Genomic DNA, 25684 nt, shown 5'->3' with positions numbered 1-25684 from the left:
GACTTATTATCTAACCAACTTGCAAAATGAGTTTGCATCAACCTCCGCTATCTGGCCAACCTGCAACTTTATCAAGATGAGAAGGTGGGCTTGTGAAATTCCCAGCAGCACCCTCTCTGTTGTAGTATTTTGAGTGAAACTGAAGGGGATGAAGGAAGCAGAGGGGAGTCGTCTTCAATCAGCGCTGTATGCCGACACACCAAGAACAGAATTAATCAGAGAAACTCTTCATTTTTGAGAATACATGTAATGATGAAGGGTCGGGTAACAGCATTACTGTGGAGGCACTTCATTTTTACATCTCTACAAGCAGTAAAAGGAGGAAAAACAAAACATGAGAGGGAGGTTGGAAACTCCCTCTTTCCCTGTAGCTCAGTGAAATAAAATAGAGGTGCTAACCAGCGGCCACACAGGCTCACGAGCATAAAGAAGCACTGTTTGGATTCAACATTTAAATGATGAATTAGAAAATGAATAGTTAGAGAGCATATTTGTTTGTCAGTGGTACCACAAACCGAGAGCAGATTATCCCAATCATTTGATGAGAAACCGCTGCAAAACCGATGGTAAATACTTCAATTATATCAGCAGAAGTTTTGGCATTGAGAGCCAAAAATAATTATCCACCACGAGATAATAACCTTTCAGCTTGACTGCTCCTAAAACTGTAGATAGTAGCATGCTGGTAGATCGAGTCACCTTCCAGTGAGGAGTACTTAAATCACCGATCTCTTTCTTTTAGTCAGTCTGAAATTTGAGAGCGTCGGAATGAAAATTGACTGCAAAATTGAGACGAAACCTCTGAAAAAGAAGTCACAAATTAGATCCAGCTGCGTTGACCTTTAGAGGCGAGTTAAGAAGAGGTGAGTGTCATGTTACTGCGCTGAATAGCAGCAGGAAGGACTGAGCTTCTTGGAGTAATATTATTATCTCACTCTGTTTAATGGCCATATCAGCTCGGCTCTCTGAGAATAGAGAAAAACTGCAGGCCTTTTCCTTCTGGGAATCAGACAGACGGAGAGGCGTAGATTTAGAGAGAAAGATGAGAGAGGAAGTGGGGTAGGTGTAAAGATTTATAAAGATGTACAGAAAGATAGAGGGCGGGAATGAAGAGTGAGATGGAGCAGACAAATATGGAGTGCCAAGAACAAGTCAGGTGGCAATAAAACGAGAGACGGGGAGGAAAGACGAGAGGAAAGAAACAAAGTTACTGACAGCGGCTATTATCTGCCTCCTCCCTCATCTGTCATCATCAAAGCGGCGCTGTCACCACCTCCTTACATCAACACCACCACCTGGGACTCAGGGAGGAAGAGAACTCCTGGTGGAAGCAAAGTAGGGGGAAAAAAAGACAAAATCCAAAGTTTGAGACATTTGCTTAAATTCTGTGACATTATCTGAAGTGTCCTGAAACAGCAAAACAAAAGAAACACCCGTCTGGTACTCGGAGCGGGTGAAAACAAACGCTAGGAGTAATTTACCAGGAAGGGTTTGATCCAGGTCCGGGTTGCCTCTGGCTGTCTGCTCTTTGCAGCAGAAAACACACCTAATCCACCTTGAAAGAGAGAAAGGGGAAAACAGAACAGTAAGACAGACGGAGAGTTGAAGACGGGTGAGGGGAGAGGAGAAGACAGAGAGGAGTGGAGAGAGACAGTTGATGGAGGTGAAGGAGGAGATTGATAGCGGGAGAGTAAGTGCAGAGACGGCGAGAGATTAAACTTTTACGATGTCTGTGGTGGAACGGTTGAGTAGGTTTTTAGCGATGCACTCTCTGTCGTAGAAAAAGGCAGCTTGGGGATGTCAATCAGTCATCAATTAAAATGTTTCTTGACCCACCAAAATAAAAGCTAAAACGGAGCTCAGCTGTTTGAAAAGGGGACACCTGTACTGTGTGATTATAAAGGTCAAATCCTGAACTATGCACACATTCAAACTCAAATTAGACACTTTAAGGCCAAAAAGCCCAAAGTATGTGGACAGAGAGAGATCACATATGGATTTAAGTTTGTGTCCACATACTTTTGGCCGTAGAGTGTCTTTTAATATACATGAAGAGGCCGGACTGAAATTCCCATTCAAACCACGTACAGTACAATAGTTGCACAACAGACTGTGAGCCGTATGAGGCTTCATCAAAACTGTATAATACACTATGTGTAGGGTTGATTGAGGCTTGAGTGATGGGTGCTACTCCACCTGCTCGGCCGGTGTATTCATATGACTTCATATGGATTAATTTAGGCTGACATTTTCGTCATGACAGCCAGGTTTCATTAAGACACAATAAATCAATCAATCAATTAAATCATTTACTAGAACAGCTTTAAATAACAGAGGGCACGCATTTAATTTGTTATATTTTGTTAAATATTTTTGTTGCACTGTTGTGCTGGTGGCTTTTGTTTGGTTATTTTTGTATAACTTTTCTGTTTTTGTTTGAATTCATTCAAGTGGCCATGGGGCAGACACAGTCTCTATGCGGGATTTGGGTGGGTAGATATGGCAGGGGCAAAAAAAGTATCTTAATATAATGTAATAGTTTTTAATTACTTGTATGTATGTGCTTTGTTACGTGGTGTTTACGTAGTCAGTCCGTGTGCATGTTAGTGCATGGAGGTCTAATCTAATCTATGAAGGTGAATCACTGTCAAAATCCGAGAGCGCAAATGAGATCCACGCGCGTGTGTTTAGAGGTCCTGCTCGTGCAAATCAAACAGCCGCGCACTTATATTACGACGCGAGCGCTTTCACATCACTCCGCGCTATATATATAGCTATGTATATTGTAACCAATTATATTTAGTTATACAATGGTGGATGGGTCCGCCCACTTAGTGTCAAAAAGAAAATCTACTCGCAGAAGAGCAGGTTAAAGTTTCGCGAGCAGAAGAGCGCTAGGGGACGCCCCTCTCCCTCAGCATGGTTTTCTCCTCGCAGGCCGCAATTTTGCTCGCGCACGCGCACGCACACGTGGGTCTCATTTGCGCTCTCGGATTTTGACAGTGATTTGTCTTCATACGAAAGCCCTGTACTGAACCGCCTCGTCGTGGAAGAGTAGCACCCACCCTCCTGTCCCCCACTCAGGTAAACAACTGCGGTCAAGTGGTCGCCATTGTTTCAATGTTAGCGCTTGTTGCTAGCCGCCGGCTTAGCCATCGCCATTAACAGAATCATTAAACGTTCTGGGATTTGATTTGAAATTGTTGCCATTTTTTGGGGAGAGTTAATTAATTCTCATGACTGGAAAAGAGAGAGCTAGACCTAATAGTTGATTAGTTAAGCTGTGCATAAAGAAGGAAACAGCTAGTCTGGCTCTGTCCAGAGGTAACAAACACCAATTAATGATACATGATTGATAATAACACATTTATTTGGAAGAAACAAAAACACATTTTAAATACTTAATAACTAAACACTATATATTTTTTCACCCTGTTATAAAGTTTCTGCCAGTTGGAGAAACAGTCTACTTATTGTTAGCATATGGCGGGAAGCTAGCCACCTAGCTAGCTACATCCAGGAAAGAAAAGAGAGAAACACAAAAATTAGCCACAAAATGTTGATTTATTTCAGTGCTCGTCTTATAGAAACCCTCAATGAAAACTTGTAATGAAGCTAAACAAATCAGTAATTTGCTTGCTAGCCAATAAAACGATGCTGAGGACTGTGGTTCAACAGTGCTAGCTTGCTAGCCAGAGCTGCTAGTTTGGGAGCATTGCGCCAGGGTGTGATGCTGATGCTAAACACAACAGCAAGGGGCTGCTCAGCAACACCAGCTTTGACTGTGCGCCACACTGCCTGTTGTCCAGCTTCTGCATAACACATCTGTTCTCTCTCCGTCTTCCTCTGCCCTCTCTCATGTCTGCATTATCCGTGGCCAGGTTTCCATCCAATGACGCTTTGTAGTGTGTTGTTTCTTCTTTGTAAGATTACACGGTCTCAAGTACGTTTTTTCTAAAGGAATTAGTAGAAGTAAATGTTTCAGTCTTTTGGAGTCCACCACATCTTTCCTGAACTCTATAAGGTGACAGGATTTATAACGTTTGCTGAAACGCAAGTAAATAACTTGCCCAATATAGATTTTCGAGACTTTTCCATTTTTCTTGTAAATGTGTTTTTCGACACTCTGGTGATGGAAACGCAAAAAAAACAAATTGTATTTTATTTGTTATTCATTCCGTTTCGAAAGTTCACCTAAAATTAGCTTGACATTTGGATGGAAACGGAGCTTATGTGTGATTATTCATGTTTCTTTTCTTTTTTTTCTCCTGTTTTCTGCTTCTCTCTCATCTCTCATCTTCATTTCTCATCATGCTTTGCTCCCCGTTTCTACTCTGTCACTTCATTTTTTTGCTTCTTCTTCCTCTGCATAATTTGGCTTTTGGCTCTCTTTTTTTCTTTTCTTCGCTCTGTTTTGCATCCTTCCGGCTCTCTTTTTTTTTCTATCTTCCTCTCATTTTCTGGCCTCTCCTGCCAACTCCATCTCCCGCTTCCCCTGTCCTGTTCCATCTCTCTCTCTCAGATCACAGTGAGTGTGGCTCAGGGCAGCGTGCGGAGTGCCTCCCCTCAGCCTCGCTATAAAAGCTATGCCTACACCCAGGCAGCGTATGTCAAGTCGCCCGAGCAAAAGAGGAGGCGTGTTACTGATCAGGTCCGTGTCTCACAGCACTAACACTCCACGCCAAACGTCCATCCGTCCGTTTATGGCTGCACAACTGTTGTTTCGTCTGCCCGTGGTTTTCTGCAGCATTGATAAAGAAATGTCCATCATAACAAGTCTTTAATATATATTTACACCTGTGACAACTGAAAACACATTGAAAAGTGGAATTGTTCAGATTTTTTTTTTTTTTCATGTCAAAATAATATATTTAAGAGTGAATATGAAACTATGGGACTTGTTGATTTGGACATTTTTTTGCTCCTGCCAGTCAATCACATTGTGTTTCAACAATTCATTGTTTGAAATGTATTGCATTTTGCTCTTGATGTGATATGATAGTGCTACTAACTTTGCTCATGCTTATTGTGTCTAAGTGAATAATAGGAACATTCTTTTTTTTAAATTGGACCAGTATTGAAGGAGAAAGCTGCAGCTGCTGAACTTGATCTATTCCTAAACCTAACCATGTAGTTTTGTAGCCTAAACCTAACTGAGTTTCCTGTATGAACGGAAGTTTATTTTGAAAAGACCCTGTGCATGTAACAAGTGGAAATTGACACGTGTTATGATGACATTACGGCCCGATAAGGGTCTGCTGCGCTCTCCATCAATATTAGACATAAAATATGGGAAAATAGAGTCCAGGTTGAACCGAAGTCACCCTTAAAATCAAAACTTGGCAAACTTTCCATTATTTATTTTGTTGAACAAAGTTTACTAGAAGGACTAGAAGGAGGTAAAACTGTAGATGTTGCTGAACTGTTGCTAATCCAAACAAAAAAACCACTGCCTTTACAACAAACACAAACTGGCAAGTGTGTTTGTTTCTTATCTGTCACCTACAGCACCCTGAGACACACAAAAAACACAGTCACTGTTCATCCACTCGTCTTGTACTTTCTATATATATATATTTTTAATATATCCTCTGTATTCCACAACATGACATTTCAAAAAGTTCAGATGCATTCTCAAAGCCACCGTGCCCCGCGCTGCTGCGCAACTCAATGTGGTGGAATGTGTTCAGAAGGCTGTGTCAAATATCGAATGTAACGGCAGGGCGCTCAACTCGGCTGGCATCGCATCGCGAGAAGAGAAGATAATTTTGTCGGACAAGCTTCGTTCAAGCACACCCGCTGCTGTGTTAGGATGTAAAGCGGACCCTGTCTCACCGCTGCAAGGTTCTCCAAACCGATTTGTACAATGCATTGTCCTCAGTTTGCCTCAGTCAAGCATGTTTTGTATGGACAACTCGGAGCAGAAAGATATCATTTAAAATAACGAGCGTGTTATAGACTGAATGTATTCCATATTTGATTACTTTACTAGCTCCTAACAGAGAGAGAGAGAGTCATTTCTGAGTCTGTACCATCAGACAGAAGCGCACACATTTGTAATACAAAACAGACACAACGAGAGAGCGGCGCCGGCTGAGGCCGGACAGTTATCAGCCCGGCGGACGGGCCCTGTGTAGGACCTTATTACTGGAGAGAAGAATAGAGTGAGAGGAGGAGGAGGAGGAGGAGGAGCCCAGATTAAAAGAGATAGGTTGTTAGTGTCCAGATCAGTAGTGCGCACACAAAGAGAGATATGGAGAGAGAGAGAGAGAGAGAGAGAGAGAGACCCAGAGAGAAAGAGAGAGAGAGAGAGAGGACAAGTTGTTGAGGTTGGACAAAGGCCAGAGCTGCTTGTCGGCACCGGTAATGGCAAACACTAACAGGCCTTTCCTCATCTCTCTCTATCTTCTATGGTCCCTCTCTTCAACTCTTATTTTCCCCTCGTACCCTCCATTCCTTTACTTACTCCTCACATCCCTTCCCTCTCTAGTTCCTAAGTCCTGGCCAGGAGGAGCTACAGCGAGGCCTCAGTCCTCTGCCTCCAGGCTCCACCAGCCTGGAGAGCTACCAGGCTGCACTGGAGGAGGTATGTGCAACTATTGTGGCGATACAGAAATGTTTATCTTACATTTAAAGTGCTCTTCTGTTCAAGGACAAGTCTGGTGATATGCTATATCTTTCTGATTGTCATCAAATTATTGTGTGTGTAGAGCTTCATTTTGTGTTCAGATAACTATTAAAAACACATCAGTGAGCCAAACTGCTGCACTGTGCAGCACATTCCTTCATTACTATGAACACAGACACTAGTTTATTTGGACTTTATCGTACATTCACAGTCTTGCTGCCCCACTTACTCACTAGAACACTAATTGAGGATGAATTGATTAATTCAATTCATAAAAATAAATGGTGCATCTTCGGTAGGAAACAAAGAGCTTGTGATTGAGAGTAAAGTCAGAAAGTATTAATTTGGGCTTTTCAAGATTGGTTGACAATAAGAAAAACAGAATATCACCAGACCTATCCTTTTTGGTATGTTACGTTGATTGAAATTTGTAGGTGTTGACATGGCTGCTGTCGGCTGAGGATGGACTCCAGGGCCAGCCTGCCATCTCCAACAATGTGGAGGAGGTGAAGGAGCAGTTTCACACTCATGAGGTGAGCCAGAGCAGTGACGTCCTAGTTTTACTCACAGAACAGCCTCGTTCTCTGTAATCTGTTTAATACCACTGTGGACAACAATTCATCCGCGACACTTCATCCACGATTTCATGTTCGAAAGACACGTTTGGAAGGGCAAGCACAGGAATGATACTATAACGAGATGTTAATTAGACGAGATGTATTCATATAATGAGGTGTTCAATATTTTACCACCATTGCTGCTTGTAGTGGTAACAGAGTAGCAATAACGTGCCTCTGTTAGTAGCTGTAAACCCCAAACAATGAATGCCCAGTGTTTCTTTTCCTTTAAGTCAGTGAAGCACAGATATAAGCTAGCTAAAGAACAACAAAGATATTAAAGTAATAGCAGCCATCAATCCTCAACAAAATGCCATGTCCAATAACTAGGGAAAGTGTGTAGTTAGAGAAAATAATGAGCCTCCCTCCATTACACCGAAGGGTCAGGCTTGAAAAGACTGCTGTAATGACTGTAAAGTGTACCATTACCCAAAAAACAATCTGTTGTTTGTTGATGGAAGGTGAAAAAACATCCTGAAAAAGGCAGCACACTGAAAATAAGACTGAACTGGAACAATAGACTTTAGCCTGAAATAGTAAGATGAGTCTTCTCTTGGCAGTAAAAGAAGTTTGATTGATTTGATTGATCTGTGAAGTTGTTTGTCCACTTGGAGAGATGTTCCAGTGCTGTGCAGCTGTTTTAAAGCTAACTGTGACCCCTTTTTACACCGTGCATTAAAATGCCTGATTACATTTATGTAATCTCCAGTGTCCACATCGGTTCTGGTGTCTTAAAACTTGCATTCAGTCTACTGACAGTGGGGCGACTCCTCCGGTTGCAAAAAGAAGTCCGATTTTATGAAAGTCTATGAGAAAATGCCCCTACTTGGAAATGTTCTTTTGGAGGGGTAATTAGGCAAAATGAGTGGAATTGTTGTGAATATTTGTGAGAAATGTTTTGTTCTGTCTCACACCAGGGGTACATGGTGGAGCTGACCACCCACCAAGGCAGTGTAGGGCGGGTCCTCCGGGCCGGCGCCGCCCTACTGGGGGAAGGGAACCTGAGTGAAGACGAAGACTCGGAGGTCAGGGAGCAGATGAACCTCCTGAACGCCCGCTGGGAGCACCTGAGAGTGGCTAGCATGGAGAAACAGAGCAGGTAGATAAGGGTTTTTTTAAGGTTGGTACTTGGTACTGATATTCAATGTTTCTATCTGGATCAATTGTAATAACTTTGGTCGTCATCACATCAACATTTAGATTTGCCCAATACTTTGGTTTACGACCAAATACCTGCAAAACTAATGGCATTCTCATCAGCCTCAGCTTTACTTTGTGTCCAGTGCTAATTAGTTAATATATGATGAAGTAAAAGAGTCAACGGTCTTTAAGACACATTTTGGAAATATAACCCAGGAGACAGCGAAAAAGATCTCAGAACTTTGGGACAAGCGTGGCAGAATGTATTCGCCCCCATTGAGAAGTGTCAAGACACACTCAAACACACACACACAAATGGTTTCACATGCTTTTTTTCAATCTTAAGTCTGGGTTATGAATGAAGTTTCATCTCTTTTTACACAATGGGGATCCCCACAGTAGCCAGCATTCATGGATACAAAGAACAGCGGCCTTTCTAATTATGGTGAATCCAATGATAACTGACACCAAGCCAAATTTAATTAACTCTTCAGCTATCTTCTTTGATAATATTGTTGATTCAAGCACAAAGCTGTGCGGACATGGCCTGGACTACCAAATACTACTAAGACAAATACAGCAAGGGTCTGTTATCAAGCAGCGGGTGTATAAGAACTGGATTGGTGGCTTTGTGTCTACATGTGATTGACGGCTCACTGAACTGCGTCTCACCCCCCAGACTCCACGAGGTCCTGATGGACCTGCAGCACCAGCAGTTGAAGCAGCTCACGGACTGGCTGGATTTGACAGAAGCGCGGATTAAGAGGATGGGAGCTCAACCGCTGGGTCCTGACCTGGAGGATATCAAGCATCAAGTGGAAGAGCACAAGGTGGGCAGCACCTGGTTTTCCAACATGGCTTAACTAATCCATGTTTACGTGTTGCTATCAAGCTCAAATGATCTTGTTCATGGACTGTTTGCCAAGCCTCAGGAGTACAACATCAGTAAGCTATAAGCTGTAGGTTGGTGACAAAGCCCAGGGAAACACAGTTTGAACATTTGACCTTGGTGAAAAAAGCATTGCCGAGAACATAAAACCCTGATCAGACAGCAACAATTGTTACCAGGCAACCATCGAATCACCCGTCCTTAGCCTCTGCATTGCTCCTCTAACAACAAAAGGACGCTAGCTGAACCTCAACGTACAAAAGTAGTTGAGGCCACATTTTTTTCAGATGTGTCTTGCTGCTTTCCTAAGGCGACGTTAAAAAGGTCCCGGTTAAACTACACCCTTTCGGCCCCTCCGTCTGTTGCCCAGTAGCCCACGAGTCAGTTTTCCAACCATGCTAGCAAGTCTTCATTCTTTGAAAGCTAAGTGTAGCAAAGCGACCACGCTGTGGCTTGGACCTTTGCACATCCAGCTACTTTCTCTTGTGCTCTAAGATAACAGTTCTCTGAAGTTACGTCCAATTAGTTAGCTAGCTAATGTGAAGGTAGGTACTGTAGAATATTATTTATTTTTTAAAGAAAGCTACAACAGAACCTCACACATCTCATTTCAACGACTTTCAATGCGTACCCTCGAGCCGACACTTCAACTTACATCTTTAGTTTACACACTTGAACTGGCCCTAATTCCTGTCAGGACCACTTCAACTGACCTCACCAGTCACTAACACTTAACGTTCCAACTTCATTCACTGCTTACACTAAACTGAATCTTCACCTTCTTTCAGCCCTTGCATTTTAACTGCCTTCAACTGCGTTCAGAATTTCAAATGTTTCAACTGAAAGTTTTGAAGTTTAAAGGTATATTATCCAAGATAATGTATGGCTACATAGATAAACGTTACAACAGTATATTTGAATCATACTTTATTTCATGATCGTATGTCCCTATTACGTATAACATTTTAATGCTTTTGAAGCACCTTGCACTTGTTCCAATGTGTATCATACAAAAATATATTTTAATATTATTGATATAACCAGTATTATGCATATTAAAGCACCTGTTTTCAAGGACGTGGGTAAACTTAAAATCTTAACATTGACCATAAGTCCTTAAAAGGCTCTGAAATGAAATTTGTATAGCAAACCCCACAACATAGAATGTGATCAAGTTAAAGCCACTCGGTAAACACTGAGGATTGGGATGTGTTTACAGTGGGTTCAGTTATGTTTTGGTTTTGGCTTTTCTGCAACTTCAAAAGCGAGAAAAGGAAAATGGGCTCTGATTGGTTAAATTACCACCAATCACGCTTTGCTGAACAATTCTACCCCAAGAGCATGGACAGACACCAAACACAATCTGCTGCTGAAATCATAGCTTAGTCACAGAAACAAACAGAGTAGTCTCAGTTACTATCTACTGTGTGTGTTGTTTCTGCAACCGATTTCCCTTACTGTGATTGCAACCAATGGAGAAATCATTTTTGAGGAAATGGAAGCTTTGAAAAAGTAATCCTCTTAGCAGCAGTGGGGCGTTTAAACAACATGACCGAATTTAACTTTCACATTTGTGGTCGGGATTTGGTAGTTTCTTCTGGAGGCTAAACTAAACAATCCATTCATTAACACTGAGGAAGGAATACATTTTCTGAAGAAATGTCAGAGAAGTGGTGCTTAAAATGTGCTGTTAAAACATCTCAATTGGAATACTGAAAGAAGTTAAGGTGCCAATTAAAACGCAAATGAGAATGAGAAAAGGGGTTAATGCTATCTCCACAATACAGAAACTCTGACTCGGAATTTGACAATGAAGGCTATCTGTTGTGGCTAGGGTTAGGGGTTAGCAAGCTAGCCATGACCTCGAGGTATGACATTGGTTGGACCGAAAAATTTCATTGGTCAAACTAATGTTTGCGATGGCCGAAAACAGCTGAAATCAAGTTCCGTCCGAAATGTTTTTCTTGCAGGGCTGTGCAAGCATTCACAAGAGCCCACAAATTCTGTTTTTATACATTTCATACATAACCAAAATTTGTGTTCGGTGTGAAATGGCTTTAAGTTGAAGCATTGAAAGAAGTCGACATGCCCAGTGTAATTGAATTGGCAGTATCAGATGCCAGGGGGCGCTGTGCAACCGACGGTATTATTTACGAGATGGGATTGAGACCGGGTTTTCTGGTACTCTGTGGTTGCGCTTAGCCTGACAAAACCTTTTTGTGTACACTTGCTAGCGAGCCATGCGGCAAGTGCAGGCCAGATTTTCACTGTGCATGTGTTGTACCCCAACGATACGACGTGTGCCATCTCCTCTTTTAACTCCCTTTGCGTCGCAGCTCCTGCAGGAGGACCTGGAGCTGGAGCAGGTGAGGGTGAACTCTCTGACCCACATGGTGGTGGTGGTGGACGAGACCAGTGGAGACAGCGCCACTGCGGATTTGGAGAGCAAACTTCAGGTAAAGACTCACATTGTCACTGAAAACTAAAAGCTGCGTTGAACATGCTCACATTTTGTAGGAAGACGCATACCTTGTGGGCTGATACGCATCTCTTCTTTCAAAAACAATTCTCTCTCTCTCTCCCTCTCTCAGTGGGCTCAGCCTAGGTTGTTGTTACTCTGGGACAATAGATTGAACAGGAGATAGTTTTGTCTTTGGTGTTGCGCAGTAATTAGACCCTGCCTGGGAGATGTGCTTTTGCTGTCTCGTGTTGCAGCTTTCTGTTGATTGTGTTTACTCTATAAGAGTCCAGAACAGGAGCCAGACTTTGCTGCCTGTTTGTGCGGCTAATCCTCCACGCTTGTCTTAGCGTCTGATGTATGGGCCTTTGTTCCCCTTGTTAACTTCCATAGGCTGTAAACAATCAAGCTGGAAGCTATTAAATCTGCGGCCGCTAATTTCCATTTCTTTCTAATGCTCCAGCCTTAAGTGCAGCTTGTAGCTCCATATTGACCACCGTCACACTATTACTTGCCTTTGTCCAGGATTCAGGTTCTGGAAGGTATCTCACTTTGAAATTGATCGGCCGAGCTGTTGATACAAGAAGAAATAGAACAGCATCTCTACCACTGACGCACTTCCTGACGAGCTGCAGTGCTGCAATTCTGACCTCTGACCGCGCTGTGGTCTGCTTTTTGGCTCAGTAAATAATTGTTGCATTCGGGGTTTAGTTTGGTAAATAATTGTAGTAGAGCTGGTTGTGGATGTTACAGTGAGGTTTTTCCTTCTTAAAGATCTTCAGAAACTTAACTGACCCTTCCTAAGTCCCGATCCTTGTTGGCCACTTGTTAGCGATCGCCTTGTTATTGACACGTAAAAGCTTAAAGATTCCCTAGTGGGGTATTTACTGGGCGTGTATTCATCAGGCTCCATAAAGTCCAGTAGAGGGCGCAACCTGTGTGAGTTAGAATAAGATACAGTAACCCTAGTTCTATACGCAAAGGTGGAGCCTTCTACAAAGGTTGCCCTGCCGCTCGCTGAAGACGGTGTAGGACGTCAAACAGCGAAGCGTGCTGCCTTATATACAGCGGGTTCGCACTTATTTGTGTAAGCATGTCCTGATTGGCCAGCTCCGCTTATGCAAATGTTCGGTGGGCGACCGTGCGCTCCTGATTGGAGTAGAGTATTACCCATGGAGTCCAGTAGAGGGCGGAGCCTGTGTGAGTCCTAGGACTTGGGAAGGGTCATTTGGTTTAAAACCATTGTGTTGGCGTTTTTAAATAGTCTCTGCAAGCTACTGTAAATGTAGTGCAACCGGATTTCCAGAAATTCTGCAAAAGAAAAAGGGATTAATGTGTCTTTCCATCCACCAGTGTTTTGTGAATACTAGAAATATTAAATTGTGTGCGGTGCTAATTCTTCAGACAAATGCCATTAAATCTAGCTATCTATTAAATAGCTTTTTGGATACATATGATATGAACTGTGATGGAGGGCTGCCTTGGAAATTGGAAGTTTACGTGGGAAGAAAAGGGGGAGATATGCTGATTTTGTCTCTGGAAGTTGAATTTATTATATCTGGAGTAAGTGCGAGTGAGCGAGCTGAGGTAGATTTGGTTGTCGCTGGCCACACACATGAAGAGGACGTGAAGAAACGTTTATAATCGGGTGCGACTGAAGCTCTTCCTTTGGGAGAAAAGGGTTGACGAGATTTGAGTAAAAGGAAGTTGCTCTGCACCAAAAGCCGATTAGGTGAAAATTAGAAACTTAAGCCAGAAACCAAAGGAAAGAAAAATGGAATTTGCACCAGTATATCAAAAACACAATGCTGCTGTGAGTATCTTGAATTCACGGTGTCACATTAAGCATTTACAATGCAGAACACAGACTTAACATCAATAGAAAGCTAATGCAATTTTAGATTTTTCTGGACATTTGCGAGCGTTGTTTCCTGTTTACTAAATACAAGATAAGAGAGATAAATAGAAGAGAGAACAGTGTGTGTCGAAATGTAAAAATGCAAATGGTAGGTGCCTTCCCTGGTTTCTCCCCGCTGTTGAACTGTCACTTGATTAATTACAGGCCATTCATCTTAAGATTAACCTGCTGGGCCTCTCTCTCTCTCTCTCTCTCTCTCTCTCTCTGAGTCTGTCTTCACCAGCTCGCTTGTCCCTCACTTTATTTTTTTAAATTTTTTGCATCTCTTTGTCTTTTCATTTCCTCTCCTCCCTCACCTCCCTCACCTCTCTCTGTCACCCTGATGACTTTGTTACGTGGACACACTGTGGGTTTTTTTCTATGCCAGTTAAACGGAACAGAAGAGCGTCGCTCCTATTTTTACTCGGCTAACAACCTGCCGCCAATACTTTTTAAAAAAGTTGGAGGGATATTCGGTACATCTTTAAGTCAGGCATTCAAACTGCTTTTTTTTTTTTTATCAAAATGAAATATTTCGGTGCATTAAATTCAGCATTGATTATCAGTTATGTTTGATTTTACCATCAGGTATTTCTTAGCTTGTGAATTTGAAATGATTGCAGCCTTTACTTGCTTCCATAGTCTTACATAGTGTACTAGAAAACCGCACTAAAAGGGTTAATTCACCAGATGTTTCCAGCTGCACTCTGAGTGAGGTTGAACATGTGATATTGGTTCGTGTGAATTATGTGATACACACAGGCTGGTGGAAAATGATGATACATAATATAGTGTATGGACAACTATCCCCAAACCTTGGCCATATGTTTTACAGTACAGTCAAAGACATTGAAAGACTTCTTAAATGTATAGTGATGAATAAAAAGTGATCTAAAATCCAGTTATGTATCCTTTATTTGATTGATCATCATTTATTACAAGTGACTAATACTGTCAATGGACAGGATGAAGAGATATTCTGTCCTACAATCACGATCAGCTCCGTCCCTCAGGGAGAGAGAGGAGCGAGAATCAAACTGCATTTTTGGCAGCAAAAAAAAAATGTTTAACGGGCAAGTGAAGATGTGAATCCGTCGGCCTTGGAGGCAACATGATGAAAATGTTTCAGTCCATCAGGGTAAATAATTCAAAGGGATTATTTGTGCTAATGTAGACATTAATAAAATATTTATATATATATATATGTGTGTGTGTGTGTGTGTGTGTGCAGGTGCTAGGTGACCGCTGGGCAGCCATTTGTAGATGGACAGAAGAACGCTGGATTCTGCTTCAGGAGATTTTACTGAAATGGCAGCACTTCACTAATGAACAGGTAAGAGTGTGTGCGTATGTGTGTGTGTGTGTGTGTGTGTGAGGCGCTGAAGGCAGGATCACAGCAGCATTTGCTGCATGTGTAATGAGATTAGATCATCCGGATCGTGTCTACTCCCACATTCCGCAGGCTTTAAGAGTCATTTGAAGCTGAAACCAACTTCATGTTCATGGAAGGATGGTGACAACATGGAAGGAACTCGTCTGTAACTTGTAGACGCCACTTGATCTGTCAGACTGTGGAAGTGACATATTAACTTGAGCTAAACTTTAGAATACGTCTTTCAGCTACACAAGCAAAGCTATGCGTGCTAACACGCTAAACTAAGATGTCAAATATGGTAAGAGATGTACCTGCTGAACATCAGCATGTTTTAATGCTAATCTTTGACTCTATTTACACCTGCTATCAACCACAGGGTGAACTTAAAACATTTTATTGGAGTACCGTGATATATCATGGTCAGGTTGACCTGATGATGCTGAAGGGAATAGTCGGGGGAGACCGACCGTCCCATCCCTTAAAAGAAACACCTGCGATTGCAACAAAGCAGCAAAAATATGCACAAATGTTTTCACAAACACAAAACATTGTTTTCCATCATTCTAAAACACGCTAGGAGTTATCCACAGCATAGATATATATTTTGATCAGAATTATTAATTAGATTGCTCTTTGGAATGTCACAGTATTTTCTCCTCACTTTGTCAGCTTCTTTGCAGTCGATATTTTTAGCCACCGCAGACTTTTTAAAGGAAATTAAACGTGTCCCGATATCTGATCTGCTCGTGTTCTGTGATTAATATTTGAGGAAGTTGAAATCACAACATGGTATTAAATACGATTAAGTAATCAGCCTTAATCAAAAGCCCAAAATTAGATCTGCTTTGTCGCCCTCCGGGTCGCAGTCACCTTTGTTTCCCCTTCCTTTTAGAAAAAGGACATTTTAATGCTCTAACAAGAGAAATGAACTCAATTTATTTTATTATCAATATTCCTTGATTAAAACTCATTTTAAGAAATTGTTCCTGATATTTTTGTTCAATGACACCAAAAAAAATCTAGATGATTCAGTTTCTGTGTTTTACAGATTAAAAGTGACTGTGCATATATATATATATATATATATATATATATATATATATAGATAGATAGATAGATAGATAGATAGATAGATAGATAGATAGATATATATCATTTCATATTTAGGGGCATCTTGAGCCCATTTGATTACTCAGTTACACGGATAAGTATAGATTGATCATGAAATAAACTCTCCACTGTGTTTTATTATGAGGTATAATTGGCTGCAATGGCTTCGAGACATCCATAAGAACCTTAATTCAATTTGATTCATTATTCAGAAACATCAGGAAATGCATCAAATTCAATTTTCTTTCATTACTTGGCTAAATGCTTGTTCAACTATTATCGCCCCGGGCTCCAGTTGCAAATGAACTGTCCATGTGCTGATAACAGAAGCATCCACCTTGTAACCCTGGACCGAGGGAGAGATGCTGTCACAGACAATACGCCTGAGGAAGATGCAGCAGTCACGAGCTGTCTGTACCAACAGCAGACCGCCTCCCACATGATAACATGTCTTTCTTTTCCTGTGTACTCATTCCCCTTCTGTTTCCTCTCTGCCTTCCATCCATCCATCTATCATCCATGCATTCATTTGTTCTTTCCTCCATCCATTCATCTAGCCATCCATCCATTCTTCCATCCATCCGTCTATTCGCACGAGAACAGCCTTCCAGGAAGTGTTTTAACGGCCGACACGCCCCCTCATTGTTCATCAGTTATGTGATTGGGCGCTGCAGCTGATGAGACTGATATCACTGGAGTTTCATACCAGACTGAAGAAAGATCACAGATTAAACTCTAGTTTTAAATTTGATTAGTTTTCTCATCTGGTTTAAATATATGTTCATTGTAGACTGAACATCAAAAGGACCACAAACAACTTTCTTCATTTATTAGAAAGATTTGTGTTTTCATGATCTGATATTTCCCTCAATAACTTTTATTATGGATACAATTAAAGTCAGAGAGAGCTTTTTACATCATTCATCATCATTTCATTCAGTCACGTGAGGCTGATCATTCCTGAGTGTTTGATGAGTTATATCATTGAAATTTAACATGGAGCCTAATAAATTAATTCCAGTGTTCAAGAGAAACCATAATCATATTCTGGGTTACTTAATAATGACGTCACAATCACAATTTCGAAACATACGCAAATAAGTCATAAATAAGACAAAACGCATTCCGCTGGTAGAAATTGGTCTTGCGTTTATAAACAGAACACAGTTTGTTAAAGAGGTAACAGGCTACAGAGAGACAACACCTCTACAGTGATGATTACTGTGGGTCTGTATTAGTTTAATAGTATTATTAGTTACTATTATTAAGTACAGTGATCATGTGTACAGACACAAACTTCTCAAAGGTCTCTCCAGCTGTTAAAGCCGACTGACAGCTGATCCACTGTGATCAGCTGATCCGCCGTCATCAGAAACAGACGTCACTTCACGTGACGCAACTGAGGAAAGGACGTCTCATGTTTCTTAAAACATATTTCCTCGTTCCTCTCTGAAGGAAACAGGGATGCAATTAAGAGAATTGGGATGTACCCACGGTCCTCTTTCCTCTCCTTTCCCCTAATCAACTCTTCCCCTTTCCTCACTTCCTCTTGCTCTCTTTCCCCTTCTACGTGCTTCTTAATCCTCTTCTTCTCTTGTCTCCTCCCTTCTCTCTCCTATCATCTTCCGTTCCTCCGTGCTTCTTTATTCTCCTCTCCTCTCTCTTCTACTAAAGTGGTGAAGGTGATTTTCAGGGCAGAAATAGAGAACTATTAAGTTCTGCCTTGTTAACTTTTATGCCCCAAATCAAAGGACAGAAAGAGTAGGTTTTTTTCACTCCTCTCCTCTCCCCACAGTGTCTATTTGACTCCTGGCTGACTCAGAAGGAGGAACTGGTTCGCTCCATCAAGACTTCCAACCTGAAGGACCAGGCGGATATGGTGACCTGCCTCCGCCGTCTTGCTGTGAGTCTTCCTGTAGCAGATCTACTATCCCTTTCATTTAGCAAAAAGGAGGACTATACGTGAAGTAACTTTGGGACAATTCCTGTGCAAAAACCAGGAGAGCTTAAATCCCCATCCGTTGCTGTTTGTGTGTATGTGTGTATGTTCCACCAGGCGGTGAAGGCGGACCTGGAGGTGAAGCGTCCCACCATGGACAAGCTGTGCTCCATGAGTCAAGACCTGCTGTCTAGCGTCAAGAACAAAGAGGTGGCCAGCAAACTGGAGGCCAGACTGGACAGCTTTGCCCAGCGCTGGGACCGACTGATCCAGAGTCTGGAGATGAGCAGCTCCCAGGTACGCCGCACATGCTCAGTTAGGTTTTACGACCTTTGTACACCAGGATGCCACGGGTTGTTTTGGTGTATGAAGATTGGTATCCAGTTAAGTCTGTACTTGGACTTACTGTTTTGGGATGCGCTAGCTTGACGGAGTGGCCGGAGGTGGTTAGCTCCTACCAAATGCAGAGCAATGCAACTCCCGGTAACTCCAACATTGTCCTATATAACTGTATGTTGTTTCTTCCTCTTAGGAAATTCCCTCTAACTGGACCTCGTTGAATTTGAATTGAAGACCCCTGGTCTAGCTGATCCCCATTACTTAGAATCGTTATGCTAAGTTAAGCTAAAAGATCTCATCAAACTCTTGACAAAAAAGTAGACTTCCCAAAATGTTGAATTATTCTTTTAAAATAATATCTTTAACAAAACATATAATGTAGTTGTGGATTTCTATCCTATTTAATCTTAAGAAACCTTTTTATCAACAAAAAATGTATTCATGTTTCATGAATAATTAACTTATCAATGTATAAAGTGATGCATCAACACACAATGCATATATATTTTGTATCAGCCTCGTCATCACTACTCAGAGTATCTCCAGATTGTTTCATTAGACAATCAATTTCCCTATATTTTGACACGTTATTTAACAACTCACGTTTACTTTGAAAACAGTTTAAACACAAATAATATACTTTAACAATATGATTACTTGACTGCAATGTGCCTCACTCTTTATCATCGAATGTAAACTGGCCAATCACAGCGTAGCATCAGCCAGCTCCAACCAGGTTCCGACAACGATCAAGCTGCGCTCCAGAGACTATTTTCGTTATACTTGATGTGTACCTGAAAGTAAAAAATGTGACCGTAATGATAAATGCTGCAACTTCAAGTAATACTACTCCTTCTTAATATCAATAGAATTTCTTAATATAACGAACATATTTCTCAAAAGCGACAATCTTTTTCTGCAACACTACCTGAGTGGCTCATTTAAGGGCAGAGAGATGTTAGTGATTGTTTTAACACAATATCTGTTTTAAAACGTTTGAAAAATATAAAAATGTCGTGAAATCACATTTAAAAAAGGAGGTGGTGGAAGAAAATGCTAATTAAGAATTCTTATGGCACCCTGTTTAGCACAGCAACAAAGCATCACAATACACAGATGCATTCTGGGTCGGGCTCGCTCTGGCTATAACTGTTAATTAAAATTGTATGAACCGAGTAGTAGAGCTTAATACTAACCCCTAAAGAAATAGGGACAGACAGAATATAAAAAATATACATAAACTCACGTATGAACTGTAAAATCATAAACGTGGCTCTTACACCGTCTGTCTTTCACTCCCTCTCTCCCCCTCTTCGTCTCTCTCTCTTCTGCAATTACTTGTCCATTACAATATAGTCAGATAATCAGCAGACTGACCTCTTCAGGCACACGCAGTCTCCACCACTTCAACTGCACACACACACACACACACACACACACTAGTTTCCATGGTAGCAGGGCTACCCTAGTAGTGGCACTCGCTGCTTAACTGTCATTAAGCTCTTCCCTGCTGAAACAAACTGCACACACACACACACACACACACAGTCACAAGAAAACAGTGAACAATGCATTAGAACCATCGATACCTTCATCTAAACATGCAACAGCCACATAAAGACACGCATTCTTCTCTCACTCATCCTGTTGTGAAGTCACAATCTGTCAGTCACAGAAATCCCAAGTCGCCACTTAACCATCTCACAGCTGTCTGAACACACACACACACACACACACACATGCATACACACAACTGTTGAAACCCCACACACACATCCTATCTTATATCTTTGTTGTGATAATGTATGATTGATTAAACTGTTCTTTGACTCATTGCCTCTCAAGGACACTTTTGCACTCTGAGTGTGTGTGTGTGTGTGTGTGTGTGTGTGTGTGTGTGTGTGTGTGTGTGTGTGTGTGTGTGTGTGTGTATGTGTGTGTGTGTGCAGGCACTCAGACAGATGTGAGAGTGCGTCAAGTGGTGATTTGGGATCAGTAGGATTTTGACAGATCCTTGTAAACTGATGCTGCCTGCTGTTGTGTGCACTTTGTCAAAATATATTTGTGTGTGTGTGTGTGTGTGTGCGCGCTTCCATTCAGCTCTCATCCGCTGTCAGCACGGCCCAGCAGTCCGAGCTGACCCACTCTGTCACGTCGACCGTCACCAAGGTGATTTCCAGGGAGAAGGTGTCGGCTGCAGTGCGCCAGACCCGGGAGTCCCCGCCACCACAGAAGAAGAGACAAGTCGTGGTGGATTCTGAGCTCAGGAAAAGGTGGGCGTGCTGTTGCAACACTGAAGTCTACTTTTAATATTAGTATTATAGAAAGTTTATTTTCTAACTTGTGGGAAATGTTTAGTTACATGCACCCGTTTCTGCTGTCTTATCTCAGCAGGTAAGTGCTGAAACACTGCAGTGATAATAGAGGCCAGCTTGAAATGAAACCTTTACTAGTAGTGAAGTAGGATATGAAAGTCCTCTTAATTAATACTTGTATAGTGTAGTGAACCAAGGAAACATGTGCAGTGGTGGAAAGTCTGACCCTAAAAACAATAATCCATGGACATGTTTTTCAATTTGAATAAAGTGAATCATCAGATTAAATGAGCTAGTCTTTTTTAAAATTAACTTTACCTTTCTTTAATAGATGTAACTCTGACAAATATACTTTTTTTTTCAAGATCTAGCAATAAAAAGGATCAATTGCAAGTATTGTTTGACTGGAATTGGGAACATATTACCGACACCCAGCCCCACATATAGTCCGCTACATTTTAGAGGACATTTTACTCCTCTACGTTACTTTACAGTGATTTAGCAGACGCTTTTATCCAAAGCGACTTACAATTCAGATTCTATCACATTCATACACTGTCGTCACATCTACGGGAGCAATTTCTTTTGGGGGGGTTAAGTGTCTTGCTCAAGGACACATCAACATGCAACTAGCGGAGCCAGGGATCGAACCACTGATCCTCTGATTGAAGAACAGCTTTGCTCGCCACTTAGCCTCGGTTGCCCCCGTTCAATTGATAGCTGTAGTTAAAAGTCACTTTCAAGGTCAAGAATTTACTTATAAAGCAGAATGAAAGATGTTGGTTTTTACCAGGCAGGACATTTCAAACAAAAAGCCATCATTGAGTTGGATTCTGGGAAATGTACGATCAAGTGTTTCGGGGTCTTGATCCAAATGGACTAAGGCTCCTTTCAGACTGACTTTAAAGGGGAACTACACCCATTTTTCTAAAATGATTCCTAATATCTATGACAGTCCAAACATATTAGTGAACATGAACAACTCTCTCCCAAATTCCAAATCTAGTGTGCTAAAAGTCAAATTTGTAATGTCGTCAAGCACCGGAACCGCTCCATGGACAATGAATTGGGAAAGACCCCAAACTTTATGGAATTGTAGTATTAAGTATTTGGAGTAATTGAAGTAAAGGATCTGAAAGCTTTTCCCACCACTGCTAGTTTTTAGTGATTACATAGATGACTTTAAAAGTGTAGTTTTAGGCTAATTTAAAGTTCCCTTGTTGAAATATAATTTCCTTTTCCTTTGAATGTCATCAGCTTTGGTGAAGTACTAGGCAATCTGCAAATGAAATCATTTAACGTTAATAGGAACGGTGAGGGACGCAATCTTGAAAAACTGCAGCAGCAAGTATCTTTTGTGCTCAACGATATCAGCATAGTCGGTAATATTGCCAAGTGCATGTTTGTGTGTGTGTGTGTGTGTGTGTGTGTGTGTGTGTGCGTGTCCTCAGGTTTGACGTGGACTTCACAGAGGTCCACAGCTACATGACCCGCGGCGAGGCCATCCTGCAGAGCCCAGAGTTCTCTGTGTCACGCAAGGACGGGAGCATTCAGGATCTGTATGATAAAGTACAGGTAAATACACTGTGTGTGTGTGTGTGTGTGTGTGTGTGTGTGTGTGTGTGTGTGTGTGTGTGTGTGTGTGTGTGTGTGTGTGTTTGTGTGTTTGTGTGTACTTGTACATGTACATGTATCTTTTAGAGGACCAACTTATGAGTGAGGACAGTTTTGGAAAGTGAGGACATTTTGACCGGTCCTGACTTCTTCAAAGGTCTGTTTGAGGCTTCAGATTTGGCTTTAAGGTTTGGTTTAGGGGTAAGGTTTGGGAATAGGCATTACATTGTGATGGTGAAGTTGATCTCAGCTTAATCTGCTGAGACCTGTGATGCTGAAATAACAAGGTTCCATCCCACAGTTGGGTTAGTAATTCATTTCACGTTCTGAACTTTGATTATGCATACAGGACAACACTGTATCACAGTGGAAGTAGGATATTAGGTGCAGCAAAGGGTCCATAATGACTGCAGGAGCTACCTATGCATGTCAACTCACTGGATTTGTCCTCAAAAGGAGAAAACAAATAACATAAATAGAAAAATGAAGGAAGCTTACTGCTGTGCCAGAGTCTGCTCACTGTAGCAAATAAAAAAGATTTAACAACCTGCTGTAGCACAACAAATAAGTCTTCCCGTGTGGCTTGAAGGAGTAGCTTAGCATTTTAGGAAAAAACTCTCATTCGCTTTCTTGCATAGAGTAAGATGAGAAGATCTACACTACTCTCATGTCTGTAGGCTGATTTTGAAGCTGGAGCCAGCGAGCAGTTAGCTTAGCTTAGCATAGAGACTGGAAGCAAGCAGAAAAGGCCTGGCTCTATCCGAACTTGAGGACATTTTCCCACCTCTAAAGCTCGCTGATCATCAAGTTATGGAGGCCAATTCCCGAAGTTAGCGCTGGTTCTCTCTACAAAAAGCCAATGGGATTTTTCCATTGGATTTGGGGATTTTTGCAGTTTATGATAATTACATGTTTTTTTTCAGCAAGTGAATCTTCACAAATGAACACCACATTTATGATTTTTGAAGTGTGATGCCATCGCCAGAAGTAAAAAGCTAACGTTAGGCTATAACCGAACTACACCATAGTTCCATGAGCGCGAGTATAAACAACAGGGCTGTAAAGCTGGACTAGTCGTCACTTGTTAGCAACCGCCTTTTTTAAGACACGTCGAAGCTCTTAATTAAACCTCATTAGGCTAGGCGTCTCCCAATATTTAGCCTTTATGCTAAGCTACGCTAACCGTCTTTTAGCTTTAGGTTCATCAAAGTGGTATTGATCTTTTCATCTAAAAATATATTTTCACAAACTCTACCTTTTTTATTTTAATTTGGCAATATTTATAATTTTGTCACTTGCGAGCAGCAGAAACGAGCTATACCGACATCTTGTCACCCTATGAAGCTGACGTGGCTTAAGTGTTCGCAAACTGCACAATCAGCAGACATATATTATATCATCTAAATAATTGAAAGTAAAAAAAATGGGAGCTCTACAATTAGCTTTTCAAGCTGCTACCAGTACATCAATATGTATCAACACTCACTCATATGAATACGTTCATACTGAATTAGAAACACGTATATGGATAAAGTTAACAAATGGCTCACAAAGCGCCGATGCATGGTTTGCTAATGATAAACAATTAAAGCTGTAGATTAGGCATAACACAAACTGTTAGACAGCATTCATTCATATGCTAACAAATCATTCATAATAAATCAGTTCAACAATCCTCTGCAATCCCTCATAAACACTGTATGAAGCTCCTATGCACTTTAAAACTGGCTGGCATTACAAATGATGCCTGCACTTTGGTAAGAGATGCAAACTGACGAATTTTAAGGTCGGCAGATTCTTCAAAACCACCTCTTGATCTCGGTTGCCTCTTCAGCTTTTGCTGTCTCGGCTCTCTGCTGCAGCTCGTATAATAAACAGCTTTAAATTCTTCCAGGACACCACTTTAGGAAGCAAAATGCGTCTGGAGGATTTCAACCTATTCACACTCTTAAGGTGTTGAATCTCTCTATTTGGTATTTGAAACATTTATATTCATAACTATGTTTCTATTTTTGTATAATCAGCGAAAACTAAGAATGATTGTGTTTTTGTTGGCTTAGAATGAGCCCTTCATATCTACATAGAGAGTGTGTCCTCTTCACAGAGCATGTTTCTACAGTAGCTCAGAATAGAAACCAAACTCTAGTTCTAATAAGAGCTTTTCACGTTCCTACTTCTCCTGAAAGCCACCGTAGTTCTCTGACACGCTTTGATAGGGGGTGCTGAGTGGAGGGGTATTCAGCTGGTTGCAATCTGCAACCTCACCATTAAATCTGAAACACCGGACCTTTAAAGGAACAGCTCATTATGGGAACAATTCACTTTCTTTGACGACAGACGAGACAGTCGATACCACTCTCATGTCCGTACGCCACTGTAAATGCTAGAGCCAGCTGTTGCTTAGCTTAGCAAACAAAACAATACAGATTCTGCCCTTTCTCCACATTGGAAGTCTTTTCTTAATGATTTCATGAATTCAGCTAATTCCATCAGTATAGCAAGATGTTGAGCTGCCATGAATAAAACACTGTGGCTCAGTGGTAGAGCAGGGTTCAGCTTCAGTCAGAGGATCGGCGGTTTGAAGAAGGTCAGAGGTTGATGAAAAGCCACAGGAAGTGGAAGTAATAGTCTGCTGAATTGGACATTGGTTTTCTTTGTAATAAATAATAATCTCTCTCTCTCTCTCTCTGTCTCTCTGCCACAGGCGATAGAACGAGAGCGGCCGGAGAAGTACCGAAAGCTCCAAGAAGCAACACGCACGGCGCAGACCCTGGTCGAGCAGGGTAACGTGCACTCTCACACGCGCTCATTCACATGCGTGCACACACACACACACACACAGCGCATGCACACACCCTGTCTGTCCCCATGGCAACGCCTCCACCTGTCCCACCCTCTCTCCTTGTCGCCATAGAAACACTGATAGAGGACCAGACAGAAAGAGAGAGATGTTTCTCCTCGTCCGTCCTCTCCTCTGTCCTTGTGCGATTATTGGGGCTTTTGAAAGCAGAGAAACACTCAATGAATACTTTTCACTGTCACTGCTGTAACCAGCATCCAAACAGAACACGCCAGAATAGTGCTCAAGTTACTGAATAGTCTGTGTGTGTGTGTGTGTGTCTGTGTGTGTGTGTAAGTTTATATATATGTATATATACATATATATATGTGTGCAATAATACATGATGTACTATATTTATTCTATGTTGTGTTTTAATGTTATATGACTTCAAGAGAAATGTTGATATGGGAAATTCAGTAGTTCTGATGAATAAATCGCAGAAAACACGACCTTATTACAATAACGAAGCATTTCTAAATACCAACGAACCAGCACATTTTAGATAAATACATTTAAAAATA

The 25684-nt window shown here is 41.5% G+C and overlaps 1 protein-coding gene across 7 annotated transcripts in view; it reads left to right on the top strand.

Moving 5' to 3' along the window:
• dmd (dystrophin) overlaps positions 1-25684 on the top strand; it is a 217798-nt gene that overhangs the window by 96412 nt on the left and 95702 nt on the right. For 6 of the 7 annotated variants that reach the window (XM_079185527.1, XM_079185522.1, XM_079185526.1 and 3 more), the window contains exons 10-21: positions 4523-4651; positions 6491-6586; positions 7063-7161; positions 8163-8344; positions 9065-9215; positions 11611-11730; positions 14861-14962; positions 17910-18017; positions 18171-18350; positions 20493-20665; positions 22159-22282; positions 25026-25104. In XM_079185527.1, coding sequence (XP_079041653.1) covers positions 4523-4651; positions 6491-6586; positions 7063-7161; positions 8163-8344; positions 9065-9215; positions 11611-11730; positions 14861-14962; positions 17910-18017; positions 18171-18350; positions 20493-20665; positions 22159-22282; positions 25026-25104 — 1543 coding nt within the window. The remainder of the gene's footprint in view (positions 1-4522; positions 4652-6490; positions 6587-7062; positions 7162-8162; positions 8345-9064; positions 9216-11610; positions 11731-14860; positions 14963-17909; positions 18018-18170; positions 18351-20492; positions 20666-22158; positions 22283-25025; positions 25105-25684) is intronic. The other variant, XM_079185525.1, reaches the window with a different exon arrangement.

This window comes from Pholis gunnellus, assembly GCF_910591455.1.
Source record: "Pholis gunnellus genome assembly, chromosome: 24".
NCBI classification, from domain to species: domain Eukaryota; kingdom Metazoa; phylum Chordata; class Actinopteri; order Perciformes; family Pholidae; genus Pholis; species Pholis gunnellus.
The sequence above is the reverse complement of the archived record's forward strand: the minus strand, read 5'-3'. Positions and strand labels throughout refer to the sequence as shown.